The sequence below is a fragment of the Loxodonta africana genome, chromosome 11 (assembly GCF_030014295.1).
Source record: "Loxodonta africana isolate mLoxAfr1 chromosome 11, mLoxAfr1.hap2, whole genome shotgun sequence".
NCBI classification, from domain to species: Eukaryota; Metazoa; Chordata; class Mammalia; order Proboscidea; family Elephantidae; genus Loxodonta; species Loxodonta africana.
This window is the reverse complement of record NC_087352.1, coordinates 33,524,154-33,544,421: the sequence shown is the minus strand read 5'-3', so window position 1 is coordinate 33,544,421 and position 20,268 is coordinate 33,524,154. Positions and strand designations below refer to the sequence as shown.

The window sequence follows — 20,268 nt, the reverse complement described above, 5'->3', positions numbered from 1 at the left end:
CTAACTGAAAGGTCGGCACTTGGAACCCACCAGCCACTCCACAGGAGAAAGATTTGGCAATCTGCTTCTGTAAAGATTACATAGGAAACCCTGTGGAGTGCCTAGTGGATTCGAACTGCCAACCTTTTGGTTAGCAGCCATAGGTCTTAACCGTTTCGCCACCAGGGTTTCCATTAAAGCTGTTACAACTCCTTAAATATCCTACCCCAGCTATGAAAGAATGAACAAGTACTGCTCAAGCTGAATATAGGTTATATAGTTCTGTATCATCTATCTATCTATCTGTCTGTCTGTCTGTCTGTCTGTTCCTGGGTTTTGATTACATGTGGTGGTAACCCTTCCTTATACAGAACATTTCGGTGTGGTCTCTGTGTGCTCACTGCTCTGTTTCTTTCTACTTGCCTCCTTGAGGAGTGGCCGTCACACCTGTGTGCATTTTATGCCTCCCTGCTGGTGGCTAGGCATACCTGCCTATCGGAGGGCATGGTTTATGAATAGGCAAAATAGTATCACCTGTTTAACAAAGCCTTTAAGGTCCTTAGTGAACTAATAATCATTTTCAAGTCTCTGCCCTCATTCAGCACGGTGGAATTGAGTGTGTGGTACCATTCCCAGCCCTGTCCCAGGACTATACTGTTGCCTCATTAGACATGTTACCCATTCAAAATGCACGCTTCAGAGTTTGCTAGAGGCCTCTGCATATGGCAGGCATAGGTGCAAAGACAACATGGCACAAAAATATTCTCTCCAGACACAGCAGATGCACCTGTCGTCTGCCGTCCCCACCTGCGCACTGGTGCGCTGTGACGTCCCTGCTGTCCCGAGCCTGTGCACGGTGACACAAGACGGTGCAACGGGATAGGTACCTTGTCAGGCCCGGGGCCAGAACCCACTCAGGCTTCGCACTGTTTCCCCCCGCCCCTCAAAACACCGAGCGCAGTGAGGAGGGGAAAAACCACTGATGTTAGCATACTGCATCGCTTGAAGCATAGGCTTCATGTGCTGGCATTTTACTACACGTTTTGTTTGTAGGTTTGTTTTTATTCATTCCGCTCCTTTCAAAGCAAGGATATGACCTCATAATTTGTTTTTTGTTTGATTTCTTTAAAAATCAGTTTTAAAGCTTTATTAGCCCAGGCGTATATCATTCTCTAAGGCCCAAGCAATTTTAAAATAGGTATTTACCTTAGATAGTCAGGAAAATGGTTGAAATAAGGATTGGGGTGTTCACTGGTTAATAGAAAGACACTAAATTGGTTCACGGCGTGGGTGACCCAACACGCATCACCCACGACAATGCACTTTCTCCCTAGAACCAGATGGGGTCGTCTGCAGACAGGGTCAACAGCACGGTCCACTCTTTTTCTCAGAGACGTGAATGTCTTCTGATCACTGTCAGGGGCCCTCCCCGAGGCCTTGCCCTAGGGCACCTGGACAGTGGTGGGGGATCAGACTTACAGCCATGGCATTGGCTACGTTTGCAGCTACATCTGACCTCTGAATCTTCTCCTTTTTCAGCCTCACATTGTTGTGTGTCTTTGAGTCTCATCCCAGTGCCCCCCCAGCCTCAGGGTACCCTTACAGATGTAGCCAGCATAAGAGGAAATGGCAGCAATGTGCCCAGACCCCTGATTCATTTTCATATTTAGAGAAGAAGCTCGCATTGTTCTAAGTATACACCAGCAGCTGCTGTCATTTGGCTACGAGCAGATGTTAGACCTCCGAAAGCTTTGCTGATAATTAAAATACTAACAGTTAGTGTTTTACCCAGCTGCAGGTTGTGTTTACTGTAAATCTGGTTTTAATGGTGCCCCTGTGCCATTACCGAAGAGCGGTTTGCTTTTTACCTTACATGCAAAAGTGTCTGCGATGAAGACAAATGTCTATTTCATCTAATTTCCTTGGGAAAGATATGAAGATTCTATGATGTAAGGGAAATATAAACATGACTACAAATGTGAATGTGATCTTTTTATAGGCCTGGCCAGAAAAACAAAGGGAGACAAGCTGAATCTGCCTTTTAAAATGAGCCTTGTTTGAGGGGTACTTGATGTACTGTCTAATGACATTGGCTAGATGACTTGTTGCATAATTTTACCTTTTAAAGTGGGTATAATGTGTACAACTTTTGACAAGTAGGCCTTGCCTCCTAATGAGGACATTTAGGGACATTTTGGGGCCTTGGTGGCGCAGTGTTTAAGAGCTACGGCTGCTAACCAAAAGGTCAGCAGTTCAAATCCACCAGCCGCTCCTTGGAAACTCAATGGGGGCAAGCCTACCCTGACCCATAGGGTCGCTGTGAGTTGGAATTGACTCTACGGCAACGGGTTTTAGTTTAGGGATGCCTTGGGGCTTCCTGATTTTCTGATTCCATCATGCAGTAGTGTGAGTCACCATCTTAGTGCAGACAGAGCCAGCCTGGCAGGAAGCAGGTCAGGCAACCGCACCAGTCTACCCTGAAGGTCTTCGGGAAGACCCCCATCCTTGTCCTCCACCATGGGCCTTAAATTCCACCATTCTCCTTGAGGCCTCCAGAGTACCCCCAAAATGCACACATTGGAAGGGCACAGTCTGCCTCTTATCAACTGTTATCGCCAGCACAGGTGAATGTAACTGAGAGGAGGATGATGAGGGTTGGGTGCCTTGGGGAAGTACCAGTGCTGAAAGGGACGTCAGAGTAGCATCCGGGACAGATGCTGCCCCTTCCTGGTGTGGCCCAGGGCACACCTGACACCTGATCAGGGAGACAGGTGTGCCTTGTACGCCTCACATTGTCTTTGATACCTGCAAAGAAGCTCTTCAACCACTTCCCTGCCTGGTTCCAAGTGGGATGTGAGACATTTGAGCACCTTCTGCTCAAGTGGCTGTTTTTAAGAAGTGGGTAAATGACAAGATCTGCGCACTTCCCAGTCTAACTTCAGTTTAGTCTAACTCAGGGAGGCACGATGACATGCTTCTGTCGCCTGAGTCCCATTCCCAGAGTCCCATGGCTGCTGCGTCCTGACCATATAGCTTCTGCAACAGTAGAGAAACAGTTAACCACTCCCCCTCCCCTGCCTACCTCTCCCAAAAAGCCTGTCAAGATAACCTCAAAGGACACAGCCTTATCTTACTGAGTGAGATTTGTGTGCATAACTCCCATTACTGCTAGATCTTCATGCATGAAAATGATAATATATACCTAAGGGTCTGATATAATACAACATTTCTTAGGGTTTGTGACTTTAGAGGTAAAATATTGTCTTTTATTCTTTGTCACTCTTCAGTGACCATGGAAATATTTAGGCCCATGGAGACTATTCTTGGTGAAGTTCGAACCTGGAAGATTATGTATTTCCAACTTGAGGTTAAATATATTCCTAGGTTTTTCTGAATATTCTAAAATTCTTTTTAGGGGTCTTATAGGATTATCTTCTCTTGCTACCAATGCTAAATGTAGTACTAAAGAAAATTAAGAAAAAAGGGCTAAAACTTTTGTTGCTTAAATCTGTGTCCTCGTTGGTTGTCAGTACTCCTTTATTAAGAGTGACATGTGTAATTTATGAAATTGTGAAGTTGGATTTATGTGAAAGAGTTCCTCAGAAATGATATGGCTTTCAGTTAATTTTTCATTAAAAAAAAAAAAAAGGTAATTTTCCTGATCTCGTCTTGTAAAACAATGGCCTTCATGGAATTGAGGACAAAGCAATGATGTTTACTGTAATTCTTCAGCATATGCCATTATGTGATATAAAGCAGATATGTGCCATAATGCTTTTTAGTGATCATGTCATGATATATTTAGTACATCCCTAGGCCAACTCATATCAGCTTCGGTTTTAAAATGACCCAAACAAGTCTGTGCTCTGAAATAAACCTCACCAGTGTAGCTGTTGTATTGAACAAGCATTGCAAAGACTAGCAATCATTAATTTTACATCTCAAAACACCTAATTACTTTTAATTTTGTGTTAATTTTAACAACACTGACCAGGATGCAGTTTCTGATCCTTGAAAATAATGGAGAGACACGAAGCATTGACCAACTTTTGTTCTCTGAAAAAAAAATGGATATATCGTCATTTCATTCTTGGCATATAAGACTAAGAGGTCACTCTAACCCGTGTTGTCATTATTATGGCACAGTGATACTCTTTGTTTGGTCCTGGGCAAGTTACGAAGCCACTTGAGTTCTTCCTTCAGGAACTTGCAGAAGTTCATACTGTTTTGTGTGTCAGATACTTTAAAGTCAGAGCACTCATAGCAAGTACCCGTGTTCACGTGGAAGGTGTTCAGTTATTCAAAGCCAGAGTTGAATGTGAGCTCTGTCATAGAGCATCCTGCAGTACTCCCAGGTAATTATTATTGTCCTTGAAATGAATAAATTATAGAGCAATTATTGGTATCGATTTGACTGGCTAAACTATTGGTGACGGCTATTGCAAGAATAATTTATTCCCTGCTTTGAAATTTCTAAAAGGTTATATTTCATTGAATTTTAATTTGTCATTTTTCCTGCTTTCACTTGAGAAACTTATAAGCTTTTGTGACATTAAAATATGGCTCTAATTTATTAGCATAATCTGTTAATATTGTTTCATTTTAATAGACGTTAAGTATGATTTCTTAACATTCTTGTTAAAATTACATCTTAAAATTGAAGTTGAGAAAAATTGTATGTGGCTAAGAACCACAATGTCATGTGTGTCCCAGAATTTCACATGGAAAGTATCATTTTTTAATCACATCATATTCTAGGTGCTTTAATTGTGACAATGAACCAGACCAGTTTTTTCAAGTTTAGTGTCCTACCAAAATATAAAATGTAAAACACTAGCAACGTCAGAGATTTAGCCTGGCAGGGTATAAACATTTAATGCAATTTCAGGAGAAGCTTAGAAATTTAAAGTCAATACTGGCTGCTAGCAACAAACTGGTTTACATATAATACTAGCCCTGGCTTTTTTACAGCATTAGACATTTTGCTCCACGACAAGTCTCTTTAATGCCATCTTTATCTGCTACACGATGCATGAAATCTACTTTCAGTTTTGGAACTGCTGGCCACCTTTGACCCCTTTAGTGGAGACACAGTGTGACCTTTCTATTGTCATCAGCTTTCATTCTCTTGAAAATTCTATGAATTTTTATTACAGGTTTTTTTTAAACCAAGCTGAGGCTTCAACAAATTACTTGACACAGATGAGATGAAGTTGTTGAAGTAGTGTTAGATAAGTTTTACAGCCGCCGTGTACGCTGCTGAAGAGTACAAAGCCAGGTCCTACAATGTCATACGCCAGTAACTGCTGAGCCTACTATTGGATAAATACATCATTTTATGGAACATTGATTGTTCTATAAACCCAATGGAGTATTATGCTCTATGATCAAACCATTTAGATTGTGTGTAGAGCACAGAAAATGCCATATTCAGGATGGTACTAAAAGTGCCATTTGTGTATTTTATGGATGTCATTACAGGGGAAACTTCTCTCTGTAGGCCCTGTTTACTGCAAAATTTTTTAGTCTGTAATGACATTTTTCATTCACAACGTATGCCTTCAAGAGAGGGGGCCCTTGTTTTATTTGTTTCATTCGAGTTTACTGCACAAATTCTGTACATTTTAATTAAATGTAAGCTTAACAAAAGCATAAGGTATTTATTTTGTGAGAAAAAATGATGACAGTAACCAAGGAATAACACACACACAAAAAAGGAAGTCATCAGGTACTAAACCCTATTTGTAGCTTCCCAGAAGCACAGCTGACAGCAAAACAGAGCCATTAGCAAGGTTTTGGGGAGTGTGAGTCTCTACCACTTAACCCCTCCATCCCTGCGCCACGGAGTTTGTGGTTTCCAGCTCCGGAGACATTCACTTTAGAAAGGACAAATAAGGAGAAGCTGCAGCTTTATAATGATACTCTGGAAAAAGTGAGCTAATTAAAAATCATTTCCCTGAAAACAAATCCTCAAACCCCCAAAAAACCTTTTTATACCAACTGAGTTGTAAACTTGGAATGCATTTAGCAATGGGAAGGGAGGATAATATCTTTACAGTCATGAAAGCCAATGAGCAGTAAGTTGGGATCCCATAAACAGGCACTAGGCTCCATTTTAACGTCCTTTGCACCTTCTGCACAAAGCTGCTTATTGTCCTAGTGGAAGCAGATCCCAAAGACACTGAAGTGAGGCACGCTGATTTGCTGCTATCATTGTACTGAAATCTAACGTTGTCTCTAAATACCATCAAGTACAATACAAATGGTATGTTGGGCATCAGAGTTCCATTAAAGAGGTGTGGAGTCGTAGAGCTATGCCAGTGACCACGCAGTTAAGGATAAGACCTGTCCTCAGACGCCCTTGTTTTCCAGATGTCTTGTCCAGTTGGCCTTTTGCATTGGTGAGCGCTACAGTTCATATTTACTAGAAAGATCTCAAAAATTGAAGTTGATGTGCCCAGTAAATTTAAAGTTTAAAGTTGCAGTAGAGATTCACATTAGTTTAAATGACACTTGAACTTCTACATAGCTCAACATTAATTCATTATGGCTGAAATGGAGGAATCTTCAGTGGGTGAATCTTTTTCAATCTGATTGAGGCTGTTACATTTTATAGGTGCTATTTTTCAAAGCAGTACTGACAGCACTCGAAGTTATTAAATTGCTGAATCAAAAGATGGACCTGCAGCCGCATTTATGAACTGTGATGGAAGAGCTGGGGCTGCACTGAGCTGAGGTTAAGATGTTGGTGGTGTTAAGCTTCATCAACCCCTTAGTGACAGCACTATTTACCCACGTAGTTTACTTTAATGGTCTGGAAGTGGCTTAACCCACCTCTGGATTCAAATAAATTCAGTAAGTAGTTCAGAATAGCATAATTATCAGTGCTGCAAGGTTTCAGAGGATAATTCTACACCCAAGAGATTTTCCAGCCAATTGCAGAGAAGAAAGAACAGGATTGCTTGGGCTCAAACATGTAGCATTTCTTCCAGAGGCTACCTAAGAATAAGACGTTTGTTCTTTCTTTGCAACTACCGTAGTTTCTCTTGCCTTTTTTTTTTTTTTTAAGGCAATGGCAGTATGTCCTCTTCTATAACTAATGGAGGGGAAATGATTTGGAGGCTGCCTGCTTCGTTTTTGTGTCCAGGGTCCGATTTTTTTTTTTTTTTCCAAAAGCTGGATTAGACTGAAAATGACCTTGAAATTAGAGAATGGAGAAACAAAACTGGGTCAAGTTCAGCATGTAATGAAGGCAAGCAGGACGTTGTCTCATGGGTAGAGAAGCAGGGTGTGGGGGCAAAATTGCAAGCATGCAAGAGGCAAAATGTGGCAGTAGAGTAGACAGAGATCCGGAGGTCCTAGTGTACATGGCACGTTGAGCAGGGATCAGCAGCATCAGCCAGCTGATTCTGGCATACACTGAGGTATGAAAACAGGATCTCTGAGGAGTGCTGCTCTTATGAGGCTGCTCTGCTCATGCACTGAGCCCAATTCTGACCTCACTGAGGAGAGAGGATCTATGGAGGATTCCAGTTCACATGGTAACCATGAGGTTAGGTTAAAGCTGATTGACAGTGATTCATCCTTTTCTTCTAGGATCTATGTGCTTTAACCTGGGTCCAGGGTAGGTGAAGGTGTGCTTTTCTTTGGTAAAATGAGAGATTGTGATGGGGAAGAAGGGATGGAGACTTCCACAGAGGAGCATTCTCCAGCAGACCCATTTAAAAGCACTGGGTCTGAGGGCCTAGTGCCTGATGCCCTCACACTCTCCATACATAGCCTTTAGGAAGTCTCCATGCCCCCTCAGGGTCTACGTCCCACAGCCTCTACCAAGCAGTCAGGTGAGGCACTTAGCAAGTGCTTGCTGAGGGAAGCAGTCACTGATCTGGCTGGTAGGGGCACCTAATTGTTCTCCTTCTCAGTTGCGGTTGGAGGGGGAGATAAGAGAAGACCAAGGTACTATAGTTAGGTAACTGGTTTAGCTAGAATCATTGACATTATGGACTCCCCTCTTGAGAGAGGAGATGGTTACTTCTGGTCAGTCCCTGAGAGTGAGGCCAGGTCTTGTTTGCCCCCGACTACATTCAAGCACCAGCACAGGGCCAGGCTCATCCTAGGGTTCAGTGCCTGTTGAGTGAACAAATGGAGGCCCTGCTGGTAGGGGACCGTCCTGGTTGACCCCACAGGCCTTTTCTTGGCCTGAGGTTCTAGGACGCTGTAATCTTTGTAAGATTCATGCTATAGAGTTCCATGAGAAAGAATAAATGTTAATTGGTCCTAATATCTTTCTTTAAAAAAGGTGGGTTATTTATATATTTTACTTTTTTAGTAGGAATCAGAGCCTTTAGAGGCCAAAGAACACTGATGAGCTTGAGAGGGCTAGCAAGTGCACCCAGAGGCCTTTAGTATCAGCTGTTAGCTTACCCTTTCATAGTTTGAGGCTCCCCTTTGGCTTTGCAAGTTAACATAGAGAAGTTGGTATAACTTGATGCGAATTGTGATTATTGAACAAGTAAAAGCAGAACATCTAACAGTTTACACCAGCACATGCAGAATGGGCCCAGGAGTTTGCATTCACATGCAAAACTTAACATGTAATTTCAAACCGGGGACCTTGTCATACCCTGTGGGGGTGAACCTGGACGTGCTGTCAGTAAAGGCATTGTAATAGCTTCTGTGGAATGACACGTGAGAGAGTGTCACCATGGAGGGCATGCTTGTTGGAGTTGGTGCTTTCAGAGTAGCTATGGAAAAAAATGCTTCTTATGGACAGCACCAGAGTGGTCAGCAAAAGTGTCCTCCTTATTCATAAGGGATGGTCCCAGAAAAAAACCCAGTGCCGTTGAGTCGATTCCGACTCATAGCAACCCTATAGGGATAGTAGCGATTCAGAATTTCTAACAACTCTTGATCCTTCATTTGAAAGGGGATAAGGATAAAGTACACTTTCAAAAACTGATCTGCATTAAAGAGAGTAAAACAGACTATTTTTTTGCAATGTGGCTGCTATTGAGATGTCTCCAAAGCCCGGTCAAGTAGGAATACTCAGTCCAGACCATGCTCCATTCAGGAGGGCAGGAGATGACGATGAGAAAACTGATGGGAAAAGAAAATAGAAACTCTGTTTGAAAGAGTCAGCCTCTTTATGAAAATAAAGATGACCATTTTCAGTTCTATTTTGTCCTTTCAAGTTATTAAAAACAAGCAAACGAACACTGACCCATACCACAATAACACTGAGGGAGGTGACAAGGGACCTGTGGTGGGCAGACACCGCTAGCTGCTCTTAGGTGTCTGCAGCACCCCGGGGCCAAGGAATTCCCACTGGTTCCTCCCCACACCCCTGCTTTCCGCTCTTCTCCCCCTCTCCTGCCTTGGTTCCTGTTTCTGCTATCTCTTCCCTTGTCTCACACACAGTGGTCTAACCATCTCTCTTTATTGGCCCTATCTTTGAAAATGTCCATGTCCAAGGGCCTTACCATGGTATTTTCTAAAACACCCACTGTTTTAGATGTGGGGCTAGCATTTAAGATGATGCATTCCATACCTTCTGTTATAGTTCTAAAACCGATGTGTTCAATTCATCTTTCTGCTTAAGCACATTCATCCGTTTCCTCCGTCCACAGATACTGCTTCTGCCTGGTGTGTAAGGCCTCAGACAGCCTGAGCCAAACAAACTGTCTCATCCCCAGAGCCTAAGCCTTCAGCCACAGCAGAGATTCAGTTACCAGACCCCTCACGTCCAGCAAGCCTGGCCATTGCTTGGGCTGGGAGCCTTCTTCTCCACCTGCCTATCCAGCAAGTGCTGGAAAAGCCCCAACCCTCAATACGGGGTCAGAAGTTGTTTCTTTTCTGGATCCTTCCCTAAATATTCTTTCCTGTGGCCTGAATTTATTGCTCCTGTCTCTTTTGTAGTACTTACCACCGTACGTAATAGTTAAGTCATTCGACAAACATACTTGTTAGAGGTTTACTGCATGCCTGGCACTTTGCTAAACTTGGGTCGACACAGCAGAACAAGGCGGAGTCCTGCTCTCAGAGCTCTTGTTAGCGCTGCCCGCTCCACCTCTCCTGAACCTGCGCCTGGGAGAGACTGCGTGTGTGTCTGTGCTCCCAGGGCCCAGCAAATACAGCACGCGGTCACCCTGGGGACACACCAGGGCAGGTGGCTACCTCCACACCTGGGTTAGTGCTCACATCATGGACACTCGAGACATAGTTGTTGCAGTAAACTCTTGCAGCTGTGTTTATTGGAGGCCTGTGTTGTTTGAATTTAGTGTGCAAGGCTTTCGCTGAATAAATAAATGTACCGGATATAATATTTGAACATTAAAAAATATTTCCTTTGGGTTAGAAGTTACTGATGTTGACTACTTACTAAGCTGCATCTGCTACCGTTTGCTGATTCTCTTGTTAGAAACAACAGTATGTGGGGCGGGGCGGGAGGTGACCACGTTCCTCCCCTCAGAATGGGAAGGAAATGGTGCTGGTCAGGGTTGTAATTGGACAGACAGACCAGGAGCACAGGAAAGCACACACCATTGAAGGGATGCCCTCAGTGGCCAGTCCCGGGGTTTGGTGGGTAGTGGTTCACAGCAGCATCTGTCAGGTTCAAAGCTTCCACAGGAGAACTAACTGTTAAGCCTGAAGTCATGTTGCTAAGTGCTAACTGGTCACTGTCTCCCATAGGCATCGTCTCCAAGTCCTACGAGTGCCGACTGAAGGGGCAGGGCGCAGCCTTTGTGGAGACGGACAGCCCCTTCACTGCAGCCGCCCTGGCGGATGAGGCCCCCGTCAAGGACAAGCCCCTACGGAGCAGCAAACGGCCGGTGCCAGCGGCCGAGCAGGTCCAGCAGGTCATCATCATCCAGGGCTACGACGGGGAGTTTGCCATCGACGCCTCGGTGGAGGAGACCGCCGCCGCCACCCTGCAGACCCTGGCGATGGCCGGTCAGGTGGCACGGGTGCTGCACATCAGCGAGGACGGCCAGGTCATTGCCACCAGTCAGAGTGGGCCGCACGTGGGCAGTGTGGTGCCCAGCCAGCTCCTCCCAGAGCAGCTGGCAGAGGGCGCAACACAGGTGGTGGTGGTCAGAGGCCCGATGGAAGGCAGTGACATGGAGGAGCCCCTCGGCGCCAGCGGGACTGTCCTACAGCAGGTGACCAAACAGGAAATGGTGAGCCTCGCTGAGGCTGGCATTGCACCCCCAGACTCCTCCTCTGCCCTGGACGCACTGCTCTGTGCCGTCTCCGAGCTAGGAGAGGTGGAGAGTCGGACTGGCTTCGAGGAGAAGAGCAGGTGCAGCCACAGGGACATGCTGATCCAGGTGCCCGGCCAGGAGGCGCTGCCCGCCCCCATCGGCCCCGAGGCTCCCGAGCTCCCGCTGTTTCCGGACATCCAAGGGAGCCCGGCCGAGCTGGAGCCCATGGAAGTGGTGACCCAGGTGGTCCGGCCCTCGGCCCTCCTCGCCTCCCAGGAGAGAGCACAGGTGGCCTTCAAGAAGGTGGTCCAGGGCGTGCTGCAGTTCACTGTCTGTGACTCGGCTGCCGCCGACCAGCTCATCCATGAGGGCGTCACCCAGGTCATCGTCAACGAGGAAGGCACCGTGCACATGGTGGCCCGGGAGGGCTCGCAGGTCATCATGCAGGAGGCGGAGGCCCGTGGCCTGCGGATGCCAGGCGAACACATGGACCTGGTCGAGTCGGACGGTGAAATCTCGCAGATCATTGTGACCGAGGAGCTAGTCCAGGCCATGGTCCAGGAGTCCGGCGGCGGCTTCCCCGAGGGGGCCACGCACTACATCGTGACCGAGCTGCCGCCGGGGGTGCAGGACGAGGCAGGTGTGTATTCGCACACAGTGATCGAGACGGCTGGCCCCCCGGAGGTCCTGCAGGCCGGGGGTGCTCTGAGTGGAGACGCTGCGGCCCCAGAGGGGGCAGAACAGCTGACGAGCATGGTCATCTACACACAAGGCGGCTCCCCAGCAGCAGCGGCAGTGATCCAGGGCCAAAGAGAAAGTTCCGAACTTCAGGAAGCATAGGGCACGGCCTTCTGGCGCTGACCGGAGCAGGCGTGGAGACCCAGCACACTGAGGGAGGCACGCTCCCGGGACTGACCTGAGAAGCCTCCTGGTTGAGGTGGCCTCCTGCAGACGCGAACCAGGTTGCCCTCGGGGTGAAGAGCTGCAGCTGAGGATACACATGGAGCGCAGAGGGGCACTGAGGGCAGCCCTGCTCCAACTTCTGCTCGCCGTCTTGGTTCTTTGGTGAATGGCCTGTTCCCGCTGGTCTATCCATTGTGTTTTTTCTGTTCGTTCTGTCTTGTTTTTCCACAAATGTTTTCCCATTTCAGTTATCAAAAGATTGTGCCCTAGTGGTGAAAAAAAAAATGTATCACGTGGCTTGAGACAGGTCTGCTCTTAAGATCTGGCATACAGCTGTTTTAACAGTTTACTACTCATTTGGTTAAAAATTGAGCTACAGTTATTATTGTCTTGAAGCAGTTAACTTCCATTCTTTTTGTTTGTTTTGTTTTGTTTTTGAAACTTTAGGATCCCAGCGTCCCAGACCAAAGGCAGCAGCCAGTTCACTTCATGTACGTTTCCTCTCGCCCACATTTCGGTGTTTTGGGCCCTGGTTGCATTCTGCATAAAACAAATCTTTTTAAGCCTGTGGTTAAGAAAAGCCTTGAAGTTTATATTCACTTTAAGTACACCTTGGTTAAGACAACCCGATATGCTTCAAATTTTGTCTCCGTTTCATGCGATAGAGTCTATATATGAAATATGCATTCTGGAAGATATCGTTCATATCAATATTTTGCTTTTTATAACAGTTGTTCACATTGATGTCATTTTTTGCAGGATTTACTAGTGATTCATGTCAATATAAAAAATCCGACCTCGAACATTAGCAAATAGAAAAACGTGACCCTGTAACCATTGCTTTGGCCAGGGTTATCTGTATTTGGTTGTGGATTTATGGCAACTGTTGAATGCAAGTTTATGTTCCAGTAATTTGTTTCTTGACACAATTGCTCTTTATTTCTCTTTCAAAATTGTAAAATGATGGCCTCCCCCAAATGCTAAGGTTGTTTTTGTTCTGTCTGTTTTCTTTTAAATAAAATTATAGCATTAAAAGCGACCGTGATGCTGTTTTATTTCCGGCAGCTGACGGTTGGCTGCTGTGAGAACTGCAGAACGTGGTGCTTTCTGTTTTCAGAGGATTCTGACCTCTGGCCTGCATCTCTGTGTCTTCGTACTGTTTCCTGCAGGTTTGGGGGTGGCCCAGGCTGCTTCGGGGTGACAGTAACACCTTCTATCACAGTTAGTACAAGCCCTGGAGAATGGACCTGAGAGCGAAGGGGAAGGCAACGGCACCTTCTTTGTTTAAACAAGTGCCTTCTGGGATGCCTTCCCGAGGAACCCTCACAGGCAGAGCTCACGGAGAGCTGGACCACTGCCCTTTCCTGAGCATCCCCTCCCTGCTCTGAGTTCTGGCCACTCCAGGGCGTTTCCCTCTCGACAGCCACCCCTCCAAAGAAATAAAAGGCAGGATTTCAAGTTTGACAACGCGCTTCATAATTAGCTGAATCTGACTTGCTCATGTTTCTTTCAAAATGGCAGGGCTCCTCACTTCTTCTTCAGCACTGTCTCCCGCAAACAGTGACAGGACCAACTCCCGTTTGTTATCAGCATAAAGGTGACCTTTACAAAATGATGGCCCTCTCCAAGCGTCTCATACATGTTTCATAAAAAAAGGAATGTTTTTTTCTGTGGAAATATTTCTTCCTGATCATCTCCGCCGTCCGCGGCGCCCAGTGGTCTTGCCACTGGATGCTAATTCCTGATGGTGCTGGGTCCTGTAGGGCTAACCTTTCTGCTGCTGTACAGGCTGTTGACACTGACATGCTGCAGTTTACCGTTTGTGATTTATTTAGGATAAATATGTCCCAGGTGGCATTTAATCCTTCATAAAACCAGTGTAGCCTGCAGTGTCAAACCAGCAATCACACCGTACGCGCAATGAAAAGAGCAGACCTTTGCATAGAAGACACGGTACAGAGGTGTTTCCAGGCTCAGAGGTATCGCGCAGGATGCACGAAGCGATTGTATACTGTAATTATCCATGCAGCTGGGTTAATGTTAACCTCTCCTTCCTCTCTCGTTGCACAACTGTTGGGGTGTTTGGGAGCTCCTGGAAGCACACGCACAAATGCATGTACCGTATAAAGAGGCAGTGCTGACTGAGTGGGCAAGGGATGTTCCTGCAGCGCGTGTTGTCTGCAAGGCAGATTGGCAGCTCTCCTTGAGGTTCTCCGCAGAGAAGATGATGGGACTTTACAGAGGAAGCAGAAAACTAAACAAGCGAAATATTTACTTGGAGACTGTAATCCAGGGAGGCCATGTTTGTATTAAGCTGCAGCCAATTAAATGACGGGGCATTGTGGAAGGCTGGTGGCCCACGTCAGCGGAGAAGTGGCTTGGATCTCACCTTCCATGACACAAACACTCTCCATGCCTGGGGAGAGCCACAAAGTAAGGAAGCAGCTTCCATACAAAGGCAGCTCTAGCCAGGTCAAAACCAACCCGTTGCTGTTGAGTAGACCCTGACTCGAGGTGACCCCACGTGTGTCAGAGTAGAACTGTGGTCGATAGGGTTTTCGGTGGCTGATTTTTCAGAAGTAGATACCGGGCCTTTATTCTGAGATGCCCCCGGGTGGATTAAAACTGCCAGCCTTTCAGCTAGCAGCTGTGGAATTGACCACTGCGCCACCAGGCCTCTCTAAGGCAGTTCTAGCCAGGTCAAAACCAAAACACCAAACTGGTTACTATCGAGTGGACCCAGACTCATGGTGACCCCGTGTGTGTCAGAGTAGAACTGTGCTCCATAGGGTTTTCAGTGGCTGACTTTTCAGTAGTAGATCACCAGCCCTTTCTTCTGAGATGCCTCTGAGTGGACTCAACCTCCAAGCTTTCAGTTAGCAGCTGAGTGCATTAGCCATTTGCACACCAAGCAGCTCCTTAGCCGTGTAACGTCACCTTAACAAAGCCACATGACTCATTAAGCTGTGGGAGTGTGGGAGGTAGGATGCTCCCTTCAAGACATTTCCCACAGCGCCGCAAGCCCAACAAGCAAAGCAACCCGCATTCCCTGATGCAAAGGAGATAGTGCTACCTTTTACTGCTTGGCTTTCTTTGAAGAACCAACAAGTTCAAGAATCAAGTTAACGTGCGAAGATGATGTCAGTGTAGTCCTGAAAGTTCAGCTGTCATCAGTTCCATCCTCACAACCGGAGCCCTGCTGGCGTAGAGGTTAAGGGCTCAGGCTGCTAACCAAAAGGTCGGCAGTTCAAATCCATCAGCTGCTTCCTTGGAAACCCTATGGGGCAGTTCTACTCTGTCCTGTAGGGTTGCTATGAGTCCGAATTGACTCAACGGCTCAGAACAACAACAGTAACGACATCCTCACACCAGAAATGAGGATTTCAAAGTCGCTAAGGAGCCTCTCTGCATCTTTGCTCAGTCATCCAAAAAGAACTCTGTGGAGATTCGATCGAGACCCAGGCCTGCTACATTTCCACCAAACCTCCCACCTGCCTTCTCACCCCCCGTAAAGGAGCAAGGTGACTGGGAAAATTGACAACCTATGGGTGACATTCATATTTTTCCATTCTATCCAGAGTCGGAATCGACTCGACGGCAACAGTTTTGGGTTTTTTGGGGTTTATCCAAACTTTGGTTTTCCTGAACATAAAGATTTTTGGAAAATGGCAGAAGGAAAGAGTTGAAAAACCAGCTTAGAATTCTAAGGCAGAATTTTTAGAATCGGTTGGCTCCAGGAAGAGAGTCAGGGAATAAGAAAGGTCATTCATTTAGCAAACTAAGAAAAGAGCTGTAAGTTTTCACCGATTGTGCTGCGGCATACTGGCCCATAATTTAAGTGGGTGCACAGCTCGCTTAGGCAGCCTCCTTCTGCTCTATCTTGGTGAAGAATACAATTCGTTTTCTGCTCCTCTAGGGTGATATCATTTTACGTGAAGAAAAAAGTTAGCTCAGACGGCAGTTATACATTTCGGAAGCACCTTCTAATCAGGGATTGGTGATTCATTATTAACTTCAGCAGGCGATCCATCTGACATGTGAGGGGGAAAAATTAGCAGCTGTCACTGCGTGATGAGTTAATTTCCTGATAGGCCTGACACTGAAAAGCCATTTGGAGACATGGCAGTGGCTGATGAGAAAACCCGGCGCAGCTTTATAATTGGAGATAAAGGAAGGGCAGAGAAATGGGCCTGGGAGGGCGCCCCCAGCCCGCCAGGTGGGGCAGGTGCTGTTTGTGTTTGTCCTACCTAGAAGGCCTGTCTGCGTTGGCCCAGGCGGCCCCTGATGGCTGGATCACCAGTCTGCGCAGGTTCAGTCACTCGCATGGTGCCAACTGTGTGGTATAGACACATGCGGCTGGGCAGCTCTGGTGACACAGACGCCTGGCATTTCCACAGGAAGGGAGAAGCAACGTTCTTCTGATGGTCCCCTCGGTAACTCTCATAATCGGAGCGCAAGGTTTCCATAGTGGGATAACTTTTTATCACCATAAAAAAAAAATAACCCTGTGAAATAAATACTGGGAAAACCAAGGAGGAGGAAGGAAGGCGATGAGCAATGTGTGTTTCTGCAGAAGCAGAGGAAGTGGCCAGGCCCAGGTGGCTCCTGGGGAATGAATGAGGGTCTCGCTTCCCTCAATCCCAGTCTTGAATTGCTCTCCCCTCTGGGGATCCATTTCCAGCCCAACAAGTTGAAAAAATACACGTATTTTGAATATCTTGAAGATGGAAATTAGAAACCAAGAACTCCAAGTATAAAACCAACTCTTTAGTCTTACGGGGATAGCTGGCATGGCCGTCACCAAGGGGACACAATGAAGACTTAGGTTGTAGGGTGCTAGAATGGCTGTTCACCACAATGAACACAGAGCGACCCTGTGAAGATGAGGCTTGTGCACATGCAAATCCAGGGCTAATCACTTAATTACTGAATCCGGAAAATGGAGGAAGCGGAGCTCTCTGAGGAGTTGTGTAGTATAGAAATATGTATAAGGTAAAGAGCCTTCTTGTTCCACAACACTCCCAAGCCGTGAACCCAGGCAAGACTCTGGAGTCTGTCCTCTCTACTGGAGGGCATAATGCAGCCAGAGGGTACAAAAGCAGTGGCCGAGAATGTGGGGCCACCTGTGCCCGGCTTGGTAACAAAGACCTATTAAAAAGAATTAAATAAATCCATTCTATATCTCACCATCAAAGACTAGCACGCTTGTTCCATGGCCCCGCATTTCCAGTACATTTTAATAAATTCTTTTAAAATGACCTAATTTCAGCATGGCTTTCAACATCATAGAAAGATAATTCATAACCAGGATAAACATGAACATATGAACCAACCTTTTGTGTCAGCACCATTTCCAAGACTTTCCCGAATGTCTCGTGTTACACTTCACATACTTTTTAAGCAAAGGGATAAAAACCAAAAGTGAAGATTTGTTTTTTATTCCACACTGTGTTCGGTTTGGAGACACAGAACTTTTTTTAAGATTCATCTGAGACGATCAACCAACCACTCCAACCAGTATCAGCGGCTGACTCCTGCCTGGGACACAACCAGGGAGTGTTAGTGTACAGGGTTTCACTCAGCAAGATGGTCTTGCCCCTGCTGCAGGGCTGCTCCCAGAAGCCTCATCTCCAGAGCCATCCCAACTGATCTGTAAACAGGACTACCGTCCTAAAGGAAGCCTACACCCCACTCTGGTTTCCCTGCCTTTCACCTTTACCCTGCTGTAGATTAAAAAGATAGAGGATATTTTAACATCAAAGTTGCAATATATGCCCATTACAGACAATGGTCTTACTAGCCCATAACTCAGAGCTACACTATGAACCACTTCTCAGGTAATGGTGATGTATCCACATTGATTCAACGCAGCATTTCGAGTGCCCTGCAAGATGGGCGGTGGGCTGTGGTTCCAAGCAAGTGAGTTAACTGGGTGTGCTCTGCCAAGAGGAAGTGGATTCAGGGGAAATTAGAAGTTGAAGGATGTCCCTTATGGGCTGTATGGAGCCCACCTCCTTTTCTGACCCCTCTTTGCTTCACCGTGCTCAAGCTGTGTCCCTTTATCTCTTGTTCCAGAATACAAGCCTAATTTAGGGGCAGAGTTTCTGTGTTTTCATCTTTGCACTCAGCCCCTCCCACAGCTGGGCACTGGGGGGCTCTCAATGAATGGGGAATTTTCTTGAATGAATGGTTAACATCTGAATTCTCAAGTCTTTATGGATTTTTTTTTTCCTTGTCTTCTTATTCACCTTCCTTTCTGGTTTTTTCATTTGTTTTTTAATAGTCATATTTCTCTCAAGTAAAAATCATAGGGAAGAGGAGTCAAATCAATGCGTCACAAGCATCATGTCTTATTGGTCAAATTGGTTCAGCATACATTCTCTCTCCCTGTTTCCACTTTCCCCAGAACATCTCTTGGTGATGAAGGTCCTGAGACCCAACTTCATGGATCAAGTTCACATACTCTTTTGTCCTAAGGAGACTTTCCCAGCTTCTTATCAACAGGAATGGATGATGGAATCAGACTTTCTCTTCATTCACAATTAACATAATCGTAAGGGAAGTCTCAGAGAGTGTGCCTGTGGGGCCAGGCTAAATATGTTCTGTTTCTATTAAATTTTTATTTGCTTATGTCCTGATTTCTTTCTAGCCCTGAGGTCTTAGACCAATGCTATTTAGTACACCCATTATTCCTTCCTGACACACTGTGAAAGAGACACTGGCATTTTGCGTCATCTCGAATCACCATGATTTTTTCTTTTCTGGGGGCAGATCTCTGACCCCAGCCAGGAAATGATGCAAGAGCCAGAAGAGCAGTGGGCCTTAGACCTCTACTTCTGGGCCTGCTGTCATATGCACCAGCATTGCTCAGGCTGGGGAAAAGCTGGTCCGCCAAAGACCAGAGAGAAGCCCCAATTAGCTGGGTCCAAAATGCCCACTTTTCACACTTCCATGTCTCTGAAATTGGGGTGCATCACTGGCATCTTAGAGTTAATGAATAGCACACACCCTCGTGGAGCGAGTCTGAGAAGAGGCCATGAGGCTCCCTTAGAACGAAGGACCACCCTGCCCAAAGGGCATGATCTAGCAGGTCCAAGGCAAGCCAGGGAGGTAGTGCCCCAGGTCAGCTTCTGCAGGCCTCAGGAAGAGGCCTATCATGGCCATCAATGAATGGTGGGGGAGGGGAAATAATATGGGCTTTCTCACCATGAGGGACTCAATGGCCCCACAGTGGAGTCTCGAAGTGGAAGGCCGGTGTCCGAAGAGAAGGAGCTCTCTATATCTAGCATGTCCTAGCAGAGTGGTGGCCCACATCTCTGGGAGTTGTAAGTTTGTCCTCGTGGGCACCAGGTTGGATGATTGGACTCTGGGGACCCCTCCAGGTGACTAGTCTGTGACCTGACCTAGGATGGTGACAGTGCTAGGCCAGCCTGCCTGCAGATGATTGTATGATCTCAGATGGACCATTTGTGTGTCCTAAGGCTCAATTAGAGTTCTGTAAAATGGAGTTTGGGAACAGTTAAACCAAAAATTACCACCAGCTCTACCATCCTATGATGGGGCAGGTCAGGCATGGATCTAGTGAAGTGTTTAAGGAGCATATCCAGGGAGATGATATTGCCTGCACATGGCAGTGACAGAGAAGTGTCCCAGAGTAGGCGAATATAAAACAAGCTAGCCTTCTGATAGGTTCACTGTAAGCCTTCATATATTAAAGAGAGGGAATGACTCTCAGGGAGGCTAGATGAAACTGGGACCTCATGGAACTGTGCCAAGCTTCATGGGTAGCTATGGGAAGACAGAGGACAGACTGAGAAGCAGCTGTGGGGCTCATGGAGCACTGTCCAGAGAGGCCCCTAATCAATGCCACAGTCTCTACCATTGCCCAGGATGCAGTCTGTCCCAGCATCCTTCTGCCTGCCATATTCTCCAGCCTCTCTCTACCAAAGATTTTCCAGAACTTGCTGCTCTCAGGGCTGGTGAGGTTAGCTGGTCAATGATAAGGAGTGTTAAAGATTGAATTCTATCCCCCCAAAAGATATGTTTAAGCCCTAACCCCTGGTCCTGTGAATGTGAGCTTTTTTGGAATTGGGGTCTTTGCAGATGTGATTAGTTAATATGAGGAGTATGGGTCCTAATCCTGTCTGAGTGGTGTTCTATAAAAGAACAGACACTGTCTTAGCCT

The 20,268-nt window shown here is 46.3% G+C and overlaps 1 protein-coding gene across 2 annotated transcripts in view; it reads left to right on the top strand.

The window, feature by feature from the left end:
• ZNF407 (zinc finger protein 407) overlaps positions 1–13,136 on the top strand; it is a 482,381-nt gene extending 469,245 nt beyond the window's left edge. The window contains exon 10 of one of the 2 annotated variants that reach the window (XR_010323432.1): positions 10,669–10,772. Coding sequence is in view for 1 of the 2 variants with exons in the window: in XM_003406691.4 (XP_003406739.2) it covers positions 10,669–12,020 (1,352 nt within the window). In the remaining variant the exon portion in view is untranslated. Of the gene's footprint in view, positions 1–10,668 lie in introns of both variants that reach the window. The other variant, XM_003406691.4, reaches the window with a different exon arrangement.
• The last annotated feature ends 7,132 nt before the right edge of the window (positions 13,137–20,268 follow it).